This window comes from Vidua macroura, chromosome 2, assembly GCF_024509145.1.
Source record: "Vidua macroura isolate BioBank_ID:100142 chromosome 2, ASM2450914v1, whole genome shotgun sequence".
NCBI classification, from domain to species: domain Eukaryota; kingdom Metazoa; phylum Chordata; class Aves; order Passeriformes; family Viduidae; genus Vidua; species Vidua macroura.
This window is the reverse complement of record NC_071572.1, coordinates 80,257,559-80,272,649: the sequence shown is the minus strand read 5'-3', so window position 1 is coordinate 80,272,649 and position 15,091 is coordinate 80,257,559. Positions and strand designations below refer to the sequence as shown.

General features: G+C 42.0%; 1 protein-coding gene across 4 annotated transcripts in view; it reads left to right on the top strand.

Moving 5' to 3' along the window:
* ME3 (malic enzyme 3) overlaps positions 1 to 15,091 on the top strand; it is a 118,039-nt gene that overhangs the window by 72,798 nt on the left and 30,150 nt on the right. For all 4 annotated transcript variants that reach the window (XM_053970966.1, XM_053970962.1, XM_053970965.1 and 1 more), the window contains exons 4-5: positions 10,005 to 10,080; positions 14,137 to 14,298. In XM_053970966.1, the coding sequence (XP_053826941.1) occupies positions 10,005 to 10,080; positions 14,137 to 14,298 (238 nt within the window). The remainder of the gene's footprint in view (positions 1 to 10,004; positions 10,081 to 14,136; positions 14,299 to 15,091) is intronic.

Genomic DNA, 15,091 nt, shown 5'->3' with positions numbered 1-15,091 from the left:
CATTGGGCTGTGGAACAGGCATGGATTGTGCTCAGAAGGCCAACACTGTCCTGGGCTGCATCCGAAGCAGAGTGGCCAGCAGGGCAAGATAAGTGATTCTCCCTTCTATCTGCTCTGGTTAGACCCACCTGGGGTGCTGTGTCCAGTTCTGGGGCCCCCAACACAAGAAGGATATGGACCTGTTGTGGAGAGTTCAGAGAAGGCCACAAAGACACTCAGCTGGCTGGAGATCCTCTCCTGTGAAGACAGGCTGAGAGAGCTGGGGTTGTTCATCCTGAAGAAGGGAATGTTCCAGGACACTTTACAGCACCTGCAGTACCAGGAAAGCTGGAGAGGGGCTTGCACAAGGCATGTAGTAATAGGATAAGGAGCAGTGGTTTTAAACTGAAAGAGGGTAGGTTTAGGTTAGATATAAGACATTTTTGACTGTGAGGGTGATGAGGCACTGGCATAGGTTGCCAAGAGAAGCTGTGGATATCCCATCCCTGGATGTGTTCAAGGCCAGATTGGATGGGGCTCTGAGCAACCTGGTGTAGGAGAAGATGTCCCTGCCCATGGGAAGGGGTTTGCCATGATTAGATGGTTTGCCATGGTTAGATTATCTTTAAGGTCCCCTTCAGACCAAACAGTTCTGTGAGCCTAAGATTCTATGACCTGATTATGGAAGAATTAGTATAAAAGCTGCTGTTACTTTCTGTATTTGCTGTAATTTATGGCAAAAGTTAGATTTTTTTTTTTATTAGATGGATTCACTAAAAGTATACCAAATTATATTTCATTTATGTGGAAGATAATTTCTCTAGTATTGTCAAAATAATCTTTCTTTTCTTTCTTTTCTTTGTCAAACTTTGTTCTAATTCTGTGTTCATTCTTGGGGCTCCCTGTGGTGCACTTTAAAAGGGAAGGTGTGGGTCCTGGAAGAATTTGCAGAGCACAGGAAGGAAATATAATCAGGGTAGGACTTAATTTAACTTCCCAGGAGTTTTTGATCCCACGTTAACCTTTGCACTATCAAGTAAAACAGAATACATTGTGTGCTTAGCAGTGGAACAGATAAGGGCTCCTCGGTCAAAATCAACTGAGCATCTGCACTGATTGACCATCTCAGCGTGCTTCTCTTTGTAATCCTATAATCTCCCAGTTACTGAGATACTTCCAGGATCCAGCATACAGTCAGGTGTAGGACTGAACCTCCAAAAAGACAGAGGAAAATCAGGGCTGAGTCAAATTTTCTTACACTTGAAACTGTTTTTGAACAAAGAATATCAAGCCCCTTGAGCACGATGAGCTTAAACACAGCAAAGGTTACTGAATTTGGGAAATGCCCACTCTTACTAGTTGGTGGAATCCCTGCATGGTGGAAATTTATGTCTCACTTATGCCTGGTCTTTACCAGCTGCATCTCTAAATTTATTTGTGGGTGACAGAAGGCAGTCTGGTCTTTCCCTCTCCCTCCTGCACATTAGCAAGAAGGGAGATCTGGGCTAAGCCAGGGTCAGATCCCATACTGCAGATCTGCTTGGCTCTTACCCAGTCCTTGGCTCCAGCAGCCTGATCCTTACACAGACAGACCTTCTCAGAGGCCCTCCTAAGCAGTATTGAAACACCACTGCTGGAAAGGACACTGGGAAATTTGGGGTTGTCAAGTTTTAAAATACAAGGAGGATTTAATCCCCAAATTATGCTATGACTTGGCAGTTCTCTGGTTCAACCAGAGAATCCAGTCCTGAGAATACAGTAGGGAAAAGCAGCTCATGACAAGCCAAGAGCAACATGGGTCTGCTTGCCTCTTGCCTTAATCCTAGAATGTGGATAGCAGAGATCCACTGGGGACCTGCTTCCAACCCTCTTGCCTTTTCACATTGCTGCATAATGACCAATAACAATAAGTACTGAGCTGGTCTTTGTCCATCAATTTCCCCCTGGAGACGAAGAAAGGATATTTATTCTTTAGGCTGATGCCTGACTAGCAGTACCAATAAATCCGGGATTCCTCCTGGTTTCAGTCCACTGTCCCCTAACATTTTGTATCTGTGAAACCTTATGTTCCTTTCCACATCCCCTTAATCCTTTTTTCATATCCACCTGTGCTTCACCGTAGCCACCCACACCAGTTTGTGCTCCTCCCCTTCCCTCACCTCTTCCATAGGGAGCAGTGAGCATGGCTTTCAGTGCTCTGCTTGCTGTCCCCTCTGATTTCCTATCTGTGCCTTTTTGATCCTGCCCCGTAACCATTCTGGTTTTTCATTTGGTTTCCACTACAGTCACCTTTTTTCCTCCTTTTCTCTGCCTTCTGCTTATTCCTGCAGCCCAGGAAAGCTCAAACGCTTTGCTAGTGAGGGCTGAGTAGGTACTAGAGTAGGTACTAGGTGGGAAGCAGTTGTTGTGTGCAGCTGCAAACTGTGGTTTTGGGCATCTGTCAAGATAATTGTCATTGTAAGGTCTATGTTCCCCTCCCCAGGGTGGTGAGGACACGAATCCCTTTATCTTTTCTCTTTATCTCAACAGTAATTTTCATAAAAGGGTATGGGAACAAACATCTTTGAGGCCTTTGCCTTGCTGATAAATTTGTTGAAATGAGCTAGCAGGTAAGAGAGAACAAAGTATAATTGCCCTTTTCCTGGAAAAAAAAAGCCCTGCTAAAAATAGTGGTGGGTCTTAATAATTTGGCAGATAGGAAATGGATCCAAAAGCTTTGCTTTAGGCTGTGGTCTGGACCTTCCTGCTGTGGCAGGGGGTGGACTATGCCAAAGCATGGGGAGAGCTACAGCTTGCACTCATATGTTCTCACTTAAATCTCTCTTTTCCTGATCTTTGGCAGTTTCCTACAGCTTAGCAGTTTTCAATCCCTTGGGATCATGGAGATTTCCCAGTGTGGGTTTAGGGGGGTTGTGTGGATAGTGAATCTTTCATTATTGTACCTTGGAGCCTGCATCTTCTGGCTTCAACACTGAATTTTGGGTTTCCTACCTAAAATATATGGTGATAACATTAAGGACATTTATAATAGTAATGAAATTATTTGTGTTGCAGATAATTTGAAATTAAATCTCTTACTGTACTTAAATTATAGATATATTGCCTTATAAGTCTCTGTATAGATTTCACTAATAGTTGATTTTGCTTGGTTTCTATTATTTTTTCATTATTACCTCAGGGTCCTGGTCAACAGCCTACAATTTACAAAGAAAATTACCTAAAACAATGAAAATTTCTTTGCCTTTATAAAAAAAATCTTAAAAACAGCTGATGAATCATCACAGAGATTTTGTCCAATCTGATGATTAATTGTACTGTATTTAGACAAATCAGTGCATGCTAGCACATAGTTTCTCTCCAAAGTCTGTAGCCCACAGGCATTTGTAATCTCAAGCTCCCTAAAACAGCCAAGCAATTTCAAAGTTTATTTTGTTGTTCTGAAGCCTTTTGTCCTGTTCTGGCAGAGACCAGAACCAAAAAAAGTCAACAGTGGGGGTGCAGCTGGTGGAAATGTCCCTAAAGGCTCATATTGCTCAACCTGTCAATTTTATATATGAGTTTTGAAAGTGAAAATAAACCAAATGTAGGCCCTTACTGTAACCATATTTTATTTCATCTCTAGTACAGACTGGCCTTAAATCCAGAGTGGCTCCTCCAGCCTGTTCCTCTGGCACAGCAGTGAGCGTTTTCTGTGGTTAGTATGCAACAAAAGCCAAGTCCATCAGCTGATCCCTCCCTTGCGTGTGTCCCTTTTGCAGCCTTGGGCAGCCAAAATGCCTACCAGTCAGCTGGGCTTGGGGCATAATTCAGCCAGACTGCAAAGAGCACAGAGCGAGCAGTGTGCAGTGGCAGTCAGCATCCCTCCACCGTGACAAGCCAGCTTGGTTTTTCATTTCCTCAGTGTGAAAATAATTTTGACGTGTGGATTTCAGTGTTACTCTGAGACGGTCTTGCTCCAGATTTTCTGAGAGCATCATGCCTTTGTGTAAGGAATGACTGTGATCACTGCAGAAGGTCAGCTTGTGCCATGCCTGTCAGAGCCATTTTCTGTCTAACCTCATAACTCACTGCAGGTTTCTGGCTGCTGTCTCACAACTTTCTCATGACTGTCCAACAGCAGCCTGGTGTAGGCTGGGATGCTGGCAAAGATCTGACTCATCTCTTTTGTTTGTTGCTTTTTTAAGCAATGATTTCCCATGGACTTCCTATGTCTTCTAAGGGAAATCCAGGCTGAATAAAGTTAAAACGCTCAAGGACTTTTATGTGAGTAGAATTCCATCACCTTCAGTGAGACGCTTAACCTTTATTAGTATTCCAAGGATGAGCAATTCCTATCCAGATAAAAACATTTGCTCATGATGCCTGCTTGTCTGATATAAGTATTGGGAATATGTGCATTTTCTTTACATTAACTTTCATGGTCATTTTTATCATCTCCTCACTTGTGGGGCAAGTTCCCCTCATAGCACCCAGACTAGAAGGTCATAAGTGCAAAGAAAATCAAACAAAGCTTGAGTTTTGTTACCTTTAGTTTTGCAGTTCACTGAACTGGTATGGCAGCATACACACAGGGAGCCAGACTCCTTGCAAGGGCCCTTCCTTGGCAGTCTGAGAAGTATCTGGAGAATTAGGGACCTTAGCTACCATTTTAATCCTCCCTCCATCAGTTCCTCTTCTCAGGAACAAGTAATTGTATAAGGCAAAGCCTGGCAGACCATCAAAGAAGACACCTCCTTTCTGAATAAACAAGGCTGATGGACTGATCTCTGTGCAGAAAGCATGTGGAATTTGCAGCTGAGGTTTTTTGTGTTCTTCCTGCTGTATACCAAACCCTGAGAAAGCCTGACCAATGCAGTGTCAGTAAATATTGGATAACACTGGGCAAATAGTGAGTATCTTATTCTTCAGAGAGAAGTCCTTTGGAGATGTGAGTGAGAAGAAGGATGAAGCTGCAATAGTTGAGTGGGAGGGGTTGTGTTTTTCAACCCCTATCAACTTAGGAGCTTTTGACATGCTTCTGGTGGTTTCTCTTTTCCTCCATGGATCATAAATATGCAAGCATCTTTAGTCTCAGACTGTCAGAGAAGTTCAGGTGAATCAAGAAGCGATGTCCTTTTGCTTCGTGCTAGTATATGTATCAGTGATCCAGTGCCATCATTTGTTCTGCTCTTTTCTGGCTTTTGACCAGGGTGATGTGAATACTGGTGGGTATAATTGCTGAGTAAAATATATGTTACTAATATATGATAAGTGTAAAGAGACCATTAATTTTATAGATGTAAACAGGTAACTGAAGTCATAGGAATGCTGCCCAAACCCACAGCACAGGACAAGACTGGAAGAGCACAGCCATGGCCAGAGGTTTTACATGGAGCTTGATGAAGCAAAGGCATTGATTGTATTTGATTGCAGTGGATTTCTGTTTGATTTCACATCAGAGGTAGCAGTGGGGCAAGACTACACCAGAAGGGTTGAAAACAACCACAGGAGCATTGGTAGTGGCCAAGGAAAAGCCATTAGGAGAGGGAGAGAGACTTCTGGGTAGGAGGGAAGTGCGGAGAGATTTAGAACTATGAGGACAGATTGCATAATGTTTTTCACTCTCCTCTGTGCTTTGGGGAATGAACATTCTCTGTAAACAAACAATAGCGCTTTAGAGATAGCACTGCTGGCTCCACTGTTGTTTCTAATGGGAAATAGCTCACAAATCAGCATTGCTAACCAGGACTGTCAGAAAGGGGAACACTACTTAGCCTTTTTAAAGAAGCAACTTCTTATTGAATGAAAGGATTAACAGATATTTCTTTTTTCTAATATCTGAGGCATGTTAAAACTAATTCCTTCCCAAATGTCTAAAAGAACTGTAGAATCATGGAATGGTTTGGGTTAAAAGAGACCTTAATGATTATCTAGTTTCAGCTTCCCTGCCATGGGCAGGGACACCTTCCACTAGGTCAGATTGCTCAAAGCCCCATCCAGCCTGGCCTTGAACACTTCCAGGGATGGCAAGTCCCCAAACTCTCTGGGCAACATGTTGCAGTGCCTCTCTATCCTCACAGGAAAGAATTTCTTTCTAATATCTAATCTAAACCTGCCCTCTTCCAGTTTGAAAGAGCTATTATCTCTTGTCCTATTACTACATGTCCTTGTAAAAAATATAAATGTTATTCCAAAAAGCCATCACCAGTATCTAGTACCACTTCCTCTAGGTATCAAATGTGCCATGTTTTCTTTGTCTCTGAACTTTTTCTATAATGAGCCTTGTAGTTAAGGGATTGTTGTCATCGTGGGACTTCCAGAATGCCATCAGGATGGACAAGATCTAACCAGTACTGGGGCTCAGGGCAGGATTCTTCTTATGGCTCACATGGTACACTGTGTAGCTTTATAAGTCCTGGAGTACTGCCATGAACTCAGTCAGGATAAAACCAGAAAAGAAAAATAAGGGCCCTGGCTCAGGGATGAGAAAAGGTCTTGTGGGTGAATATACTCAAGGCCTTTGATGGATTCTGCAGTGACCTGCAGTTTGGTAGATCCTGCAGTCCAGTTCAGGCAGTTTGACTTGATTTGCTGATATCCAGACAGAAATACTGCCTCAGTGACAAATTAAGAAGCTGTAACTCTCCTTGAAGTTTCCTGGACTCTTACAGACGTGCTCAGTGGCACAATAAAATCTAGTCTGAATTCCCCCTTAACCAAAGGCAGCTGTAGTGAAACCTGTGACGTTAATGGACTGAATATGAGACTGCAGCTCTGAAACCCTAATGAATGCAGGCTGAAGGACTCCCCGCTTTTAATTACCCCCACGAAGCTAACGGCTCTCTGAAGGTTACTATTTAACCAGAAATAATGGTACAGCATCTACATTCTGGATTGGAATTGCTGAGGTAGTTAATTTTTACTAAGCTCTAGTTCTTGTAATTTTGTCCCCTTGCATGACTAAGCCCATGTAGAATGGCAGGTTCCTGGGCACAGGTGCGTTTTCTGGTCTGGAAAAACATTGTATCTCTGCCCCACACAATGCCTGTGTTACGTGACTTGATCAAAATTACTTACATTTTTAGCTTCACATTTTAATTGAATCCTTGTTATTGAGTGCCAAGGAGATTAAAGGAAAACTGCTTCATTTCTTTTTGTTTCTCTGAAGCAATTTATCAACTGTAATCCCAAGGGAATTGGAGCAGACATGATGATAAAGGCAAAATAAAGATGAGGTTGCTGAGATTTCATTTCTCCTTCAGAAGGCTTAGGCTGCATCTTTTCCAGAGAAAAATCAGGTTAATTTATTTTGTTGCCACTTGGATGTTTCTTATTTATTACTGGTCCACATAGACCATTCTGTTCCTCTTAATATTCAGAGCTCTACCTTGCTGTTCTAAAAGGCACAAATAAGCTTTTTTTCCTGTTACCTCTCCTATAATCATGGAATCATAGAATAGTTTGGGTTGGAAATGATGAGAGATCACATAGTCCACCCTCTTGCCATGGACAGGGACACATTCCAGTAGACCATCTTGCTTGAGGCTACCCAACCTGGTTGCCTAAAGGCATTGGAAATTTAGATATTTTATTGAACCTGAGCCCTTGGCTCTCGGATTCAGCATTAGTGAAATACAAGGCTCGCTTAGATACATGCCCACTTCCTGATACGTCACTGAGAGAGGTCACTTTCCCCACTTTTCCCCATGGATCATCATTACTGCTCCTCCTGATGGTTTCCCTTGCAAAGCTGGTAGTGCCATTAGGGTGTTAGTCTAAAATAAACCATCTGATTTTGCCTGAAGTAAAGTAAGGAGCAATTAGCATCAAATACATAATATTAAGGAAGGAAACACAAATTCTGGAGGGCTGTCTCTCCAGGCTTGGTTCTCAGTCACCAACCAGGCTATCTAAGCCAAGCCAACCTGATGACAACTGTAAGAGTCCTACTCCCAAGGAGCATAGTGAGAATAGTCATCAGATTTTGGAAGACCCAAGCTGAACTCTCTCTGCTGGCAAATCCCAAGCTGCCCTCCCAAATCAAGGGTCAGAATCCAGGGGCATTGGGTAGCTCCACTTTCATATGAAACAACTCTCAGTTCCATTGAGCTGCATGACAGCAATGGGTAGACAGTTGAGTTCAGCTTCTGCTGTGAGCTCAGGATGTTTTTCAAAGGTTAAATAGCCTTTGGACTATTAGCCGGTGGACTCCCTTCAGTACTGAAGAGATGTGAGTGTATGAGGCACATGCCTAGACACTTAATAGGTGTCTTCATTATGTATGGAAAATGTTACCTTCAAACAATAGCATTCTTCCTAAAAGCACATCACAACCTGAAATATATGCAGTGATGTTACTAATTTGCGCTTTTAATTCCCAGTTAATAACTGCTTTCTAAACATAGATGGCAGCAGTACAGTACTCCCTTTTTATGAAGATTGACATCTGTGAATACTGCCTTTGAGGCAAGCCATGTGTATGTGATTAGTTCATTGGTTATTGGCACAGTGTTAAAGAATTACACTGAATAAATGTAATGTTATTTTCCTTTTTTGCCTTTCTGATCTGTCTGTGTGATTGTGACTTGATCAGTGTTGAAGTCAGCACTTTTATTTTTCTTCTTTTCAAAGTAAAGGGCAATTTCATTAGGAATCCCACAGTTGACTGTGGGAAGATATCTGTCCCCTAGAAGAGTCATGTGAGATATGTCCTTGCCAGAGTGAGTAGCCCAATTATGTTTGATTATCCAACACTCATGTGGCCTTACAATGGAAGTTGTTTTCAAGCTTCTTCTCCCTAATGTTTCACATTAGAAGCCCAAACCATGACCGGATCTGAACTTTCTAGAGCTGAGCAATAGTTGAGAGATGTAAGCAACAAAAATGCATCTCTCCTTTCTTCCAACTGTTACTAATTGCTGGCACAACTCCTGCTTTTGTGAGCAGATAACAAGGCAAGGAAAATGGCTGCATCCTTCTGCCAAGGGGACTCCTCGAGTTAGAGCCCTTGATTTGCACTGATTAGACAGCCCTGTAAGCAATTTTCCCTGACATAGATATAGAGGACAGGTTGCTTCATTTGGGGTTAGTGCAGCCTAAAAGGATCTACAGCAAAATCCCAGAGTATCAGAGCAGAGATCAGTCAACGTAAATAATACTGTCCTGGGTATTGAAAGAATCCCTGCTACAGATATTCTTTTTGATAACAACAGCAGAGAGGCAAAAAAAAAAAAAAAATAAGCCACAAATCTAAAACATGTTTCAATAACTATCTCTTCCAGATTCTGACTAAGAAGTGATCCAACTTAGTGCAATCAGCTATGTTATTGTCCATATAAACACTTCACACTGAAGTTACACCCAAACATTTAATTTTCTGTTTCACTTCTCGTAATTTTTCATGATTTTCACTTGGTGAATGTCAAAAACTGGGATCTGATATTCGTGGGGAAAAAAGAAACATTGTCACAAGGGCAGGTTTAGCTTGATCAAAGCAAATGTCATGGCAGATATTGATCCAGTTGGACTGGAATTCTGTGGACTAGAGAGGTGACCCAAAACATCTAGCTGTGGAGTAGCCATTTCTATATTTGACCCTGGTAGCTGGGTGAGAAGGATCATGCTTTCACTGTCTGGATGGCCAGGAGCTGTAAGCTCCTCAGGAAAGAATGAGTAACAAGGCTTATGGTAAAACCATCAGCCTCCACTGCATTTATCAAAATTGTTTTAACTAGAAAACTCTTCTGCACTAAGGCAGAGTTTGCTCCCTGAAGCAAAGACGTTTCACAAGTGTTAAATGTGCAACACTGGTGGCTGCTGAATGAAGTTGCCATTAAGGACATTGAGCCTTTTGGTTTGAAAATGAGAATTTACCTCGCTATTAGCAGTCCCTTGAAGTCTCATTTTTGTGAGTTGCCTGGTTTTGTACTCAGCAGCTCACATCCCTCCATTTTCAAGTCCACCTGTTTCCTTTTATCTTGGAGTTACTAGTTTTATTACAAGGCTTATTTTTCTTCTATTTCTTTCCTTTTCTTTTCCTCTCATAGGGGATTGTTTATCACCATCCATGACAGAGGCCACATTGCAACAATGCTAAACTCTTGGCCTGAAGAAAATGTTAAGGTATGTGGCATGTCTTCTATGGACTGGGAGATTACAGGCAGTTTGGTGCAAAATGGGTTATTTAGAGGAACTGCTTGGCATCATTTACAGAACTGGCTGTTTAAAAGACAAGCAAAGAATGTTTTTCTTCCTAAGACAATTTTCAGGCTGAACTTCAGTTTCAATTTCCAGTCAAGTTGGAACTTCAGAGACTCTATCATGTATGTATGCGGTCAAGAACAACTTTTTCAGAGGTAGCAGGATCTTGGTCAATGAAAAAAAATGTGCATGATAATAAATTTGCACAGAATAGGGGCCGTAGTGAAAAAGTAAGATATGTGTATTGAAGAATTGTGTGATTAACTTGCATCAAAGCTCTTTAAGATATCTTTGTAATTAACATGCTTGTAGGACTCCTTCCCAAATCCAGTGAGTCATGCAGCATCAAGAACACTGCAAATCATGTTTGATATCCAGCAGCTGAAAATAATACTGACACCCCACCCAAAAAGTGATCTTGTGAAGTGTTTTTCACTAGAGCTTGGGGCTGGGCAAGTCCCTGGCAAGAAATGAAGTCAACACTTAAGACAGGTCTTGCCAGTCACCTCACCTTATTCTATCAGTCTGAAAGTACATCTTCCTGGGAATTTTCATGGCTATTGACAGAGTTTTGGTCCCCTGTCAATCATCTGCTTCTTCCAAGAACAAAGGTTTGGCAGCTGAGAAAATCTTGCAAGCATTTTCCATTTCTAAGGGGAAAAAGAATGGGAATTAAACATATTTTCAGAAAAAGTGATCACAGTCATACAAACTTGTGTTTGGAACCATGGAGAAGAGAGGCAGGCTAGGTATTTTGTCCTTGTTCTGTCCAACAAACTCAGTATTTCCATTTGTTTCCAGCTCAGAACTGTGAGCAGAATTCATTATGGCTAATAGAAATGTTTTCACAGATGGGGAAACTGGCACAGAAAGATTAGAGGCTGTTGTTGAAACAGCCCCTCTGGCACCCAAAGCAGACCATAGGAAGGGCAATGGTCCATGAAAGAGATTCAGACTATCTACTTTCCAGGTCTTCCAGACTACAAAGACAGCTCATTTTAGCAGCCTCACTGTTATGGACCACACGGTTCCCTGTGTCTTTGTGCACAGATTTCTTCATGCCTGAACTGGTAGGCACTGGAACACTCAAGATTTTGAGATAAGTAGGGAGGCACCTGGACTGCACCTAAGTCCCTGGAGGGACCCAGGTTTTTTTTTTTAAAGGCTGAACACTCCCCACCATTGAACACCACCCACTAAAGACAGTGCAGAAATACCTGGAGATGCTGCCCACATTTTGCTCATTAGATTTGGCTCATTAGGGCTTCATGGCAACAGTGCTTACTGTAGAAATGGGAAATCTGGGCCAAACCCTGAATCCTCTGCCTGGAAGGGCTGGAAGGGTGCTGGTGCTCTGCTTAGCTTAGCAAAGCTTCAGCCAAGCTCTAATGAGCCGCACCTTCAACCCTCCTGTTAAGGCTGGGCTGCCTTGAAGGAATCATAGTACCAGAAGCAAAACAAGTGAGAAGAAACCATTTCTGGTCATACTTACGTGGGAATGTGGGGGTTTTGTGTCTCTTCCAGGATGGCTAATGAATCCTGACATGAAGAAATATTGGATGAAATGCTGGCCATCCTCAGGAGTGCCTTCCCTTGACAATTTTCTCTCTGGTTCCTTAGTCTTGTACTCTTTTCTTCACAATGGCCCAGCTAAAGCAAAAAGAATGCAAAGAATCATACAGGATGGGTGTAATCCTGGCAGCTATGAATTCAAGCCACTCAAAGTGAGGATGGTGAAGAAATATGTATTTTATTCAAAGATAAGCATGCTGCCGTGCAAGCTACTGCACTGGCCTTCCATCCTGCCTTGCCTCCCTTCATTCCTTCCTCTTTCTGTGGGATGCCTGCCCTAGAAGTGCACTCAGGATCTTGAATCCCCACCAGGATTACTGCTGTACAGGGCTGTCAAAAATCCTTCCCATCGAGTGTTTTCTGTTGGTTTACTCAATGTAAAGTATCCTGTAAAGTTCAAAGTAGAGTTCATCCTGTAAAGACTGACCTCGTGCAATCAGTGGAGAGAACTGGGAATTCCAACAGCAGCACTTGCCTCTCTGCATTGCCTTGGCAGCTTGGAGATCAGCGTAGCACTCTGGATCGCTCTGCTGGGCCACATGCCTGCTGCTAATGCACTGCAAACCTGGACTGGTTAACTGGGCACAGCCTGTGGTCCAGAGTCATCTCAGTTAATATCAGCTGCCTGGGGACTTAGTGCCTATCCCATATTGTAAGTACTTCTGCAGTGCCAATGAAGAGGGAACTGAGCTTTTCAAAGAGAAATAACCCGTTCATCTGTTCTCAAAACAGCTGCTGGAGAGAGGAGATGCCCTCTGGAGGTTTCTGTCTCTCCCCATCAGATGTCAAATGTGTTTAGAAACCATTTAGATGGCTGTCATAAACTGCACACCTAACCTTTATACAGTGACTTCACTAGAGGCATCAAGAAAATTTGTATCACAGATGGAAGTAGAAAACAGGTTCCTAACTGTTAAAGCTTTAACCTCCTACCTTCAGGTAGAAGGATCTGCCCTGCTCAGCCAGAGATTAACATCCTATTTGTTGAGTTCTGATCATATGAACATGAGCAAATAAAAACATTAATGTCCTTGTGTATCAGGTGCTCACAAAAACTGTGCCCTTTTTTAGGGTGTTTTTCAAATCCAAAGAGCCACAAACAAACGTGAATCCAGTTCCCCCTCTCTTACAAATAGTAATGCATTTCTCCCATGCTGTATTTTCTGTTCTGATTCATTTGCCAGTGTTGCCTTGAGGAGCTTTAGTAACTATAGAGTTCTGCAGCACATCCTAGGCTGAAGAATTTTTCTCTCTCTGATGGATATCTAAAGGCTATTGAAAGATTTTTAGATTTGCCTGACAACACTTATTTGTATGAAAGGGGATCAGTGCTCCAGAGAAATATTTTGATTAATTAGAACTTAATTTTGTTTTAATATTCTCTGCATAGTTGGAATAATAACTCCATTTAATTTCAGGATAAACCTGTAGCAGTGCATATGGTTGCTGCTTTCCCTATTCCCATTACTGCCTTTCAATCCCAACTGCATCCTCTGGGTGTGGTAAAGAAGTGAGTGCACACCCAAAACCAGATGGAGCCCACCCAAAAAGAGACTTCCTCATTGCTAACACTTCACATTGGCTCAAAAGGAAAAGCAAATAGCAAAAAGTTCAAATATGTGCATAGTTTATGTTGAATAAGGAAGGACACAGAAATATGTTTCTTCCACAGATGCAGTTCCTAAGCACACTTTATTCTTCTAGAAAAAAAAAGAAGAAAAAAATCAAGGCCAGATCTCATTTGTGATATTTCTTGTAGTACAGCTGGGGATAAAAAAAAAAAAAAAAAAAAAAAAAAGAAAGAAAGAAAGCCATGCTGCTTGGGCTCTGCTGCAGTGAATTGAAGTATTCTCCAGCAGAGTTGCTGTTGTCCCACACTGTGAGGTGCTACCTGTTAACCACACTTTCTCTACCCCCAAAAATGAGTAGCATCCTGTTGCTAACAGCTAATTAACCTGCTGTTGTGGACAAGGAGCAAATATCCATTTCACAGTGTGTCACCCTGTTCTTTTAAAAGTTTTAAAGTTCTTCTAAAAGTTTTCTATGCCTTCTAATGTTTACATATTTCTACTAGAGTTCTCACGCGCTGTTCATGTAAGTAATGATTGTTTTACATTCTTCTTTGTGAGAAGAAAGAATTGATGGACTGTTAGTTTAACCAGTGTGGTTGGAGAGGTGGCAATTTCACCCTCCAATCCACCATCACTTTTAGAATTCTATATATTGCAAAGTCAGAAATAAAACTTCCTCTTTTCCTTCTTTTACATCTTAAGTGAATGTGTGGGTTATTTCGTGTCGTAATACAACAGTGCATCTGCAAAGTGGCATCAGTGTGGAAACAGTGGAGTTGTTTTTGCTTCTAGAGCCTTGGCAACCCCATACAACAGTTTCTTCTGATCCTCCTAGGCTATTGTGGTGACAGATGGAGAGAGGATTCTTGGTTTAGGAGACCTAGGAAGTTACGGCATGGGTATCCCAGTTGGAAAACTTGCTTTGTACACTGCTTGTGGTGGAGTTAACCCACAACAATGTCTCCCTGTCCTACTGGATGTTGGCACAGACAATGAGGTAAGACAATTTTTCATAAATCTGACATGGGGGAGAAAGAATCAAGATTAGTGCTCAACTGGGGCCAGTTCCCTAAATGTGAGGACAAAGCTGGAGACCTCCGAGATGAGATGGTGGCTAGACCAGATTTTATGTTTCCTGCAGGAAAGTGGGAAAGTTTAATTCCTGTTTGATGCATGAGAACCTTTTGTTCTTATGGGAAACTAAAATAAACACAAAATAGACTCATGGTTCCCTGGTGAGAAGACTCAGAGTCTCAGAGTTACCAGCTGGAGCTGAAAGCTCAGCTCCACCTTTCAGCATGGCAAGGTGAGTTGACAGGCTTCATACAGAAAGTCCCAGAATGATTCTTCCTCTGGTAATTGTGAGGGAACAGGCAGATATTCGTGTCTGTGTAGAGATGACTATATTCCAGAAATGGAGAGTCCCTGGTGAGTGGTTTGGGAATGATTAATGTCACTGTTTTGTTAGATTGCACATGTTACTGCACATGATAACCAAGCAAGAGGACTCCATCTGTTTGCAGATTTTTGCCTTATGACTCTGGCGCAGAAAGGCCAAAGTGAAACATTTCAACAATGCCAGAATGGACATCTGTGAGGATGTCTTTTTAAAATTAATATCATATAGCGATTTGTGATGGCCTGGGTTTGTCCATTTTTGTAAAATGTACTTGTGCTTCACATGACCCCGTGTAAACCAAACACACATTTCTTGAGGGACATAAAAAATCTGGGGTATAAGAGCTTTGAGTTTGTGTATGAAGACAAATTATTGCTGACATTTTCAGGCA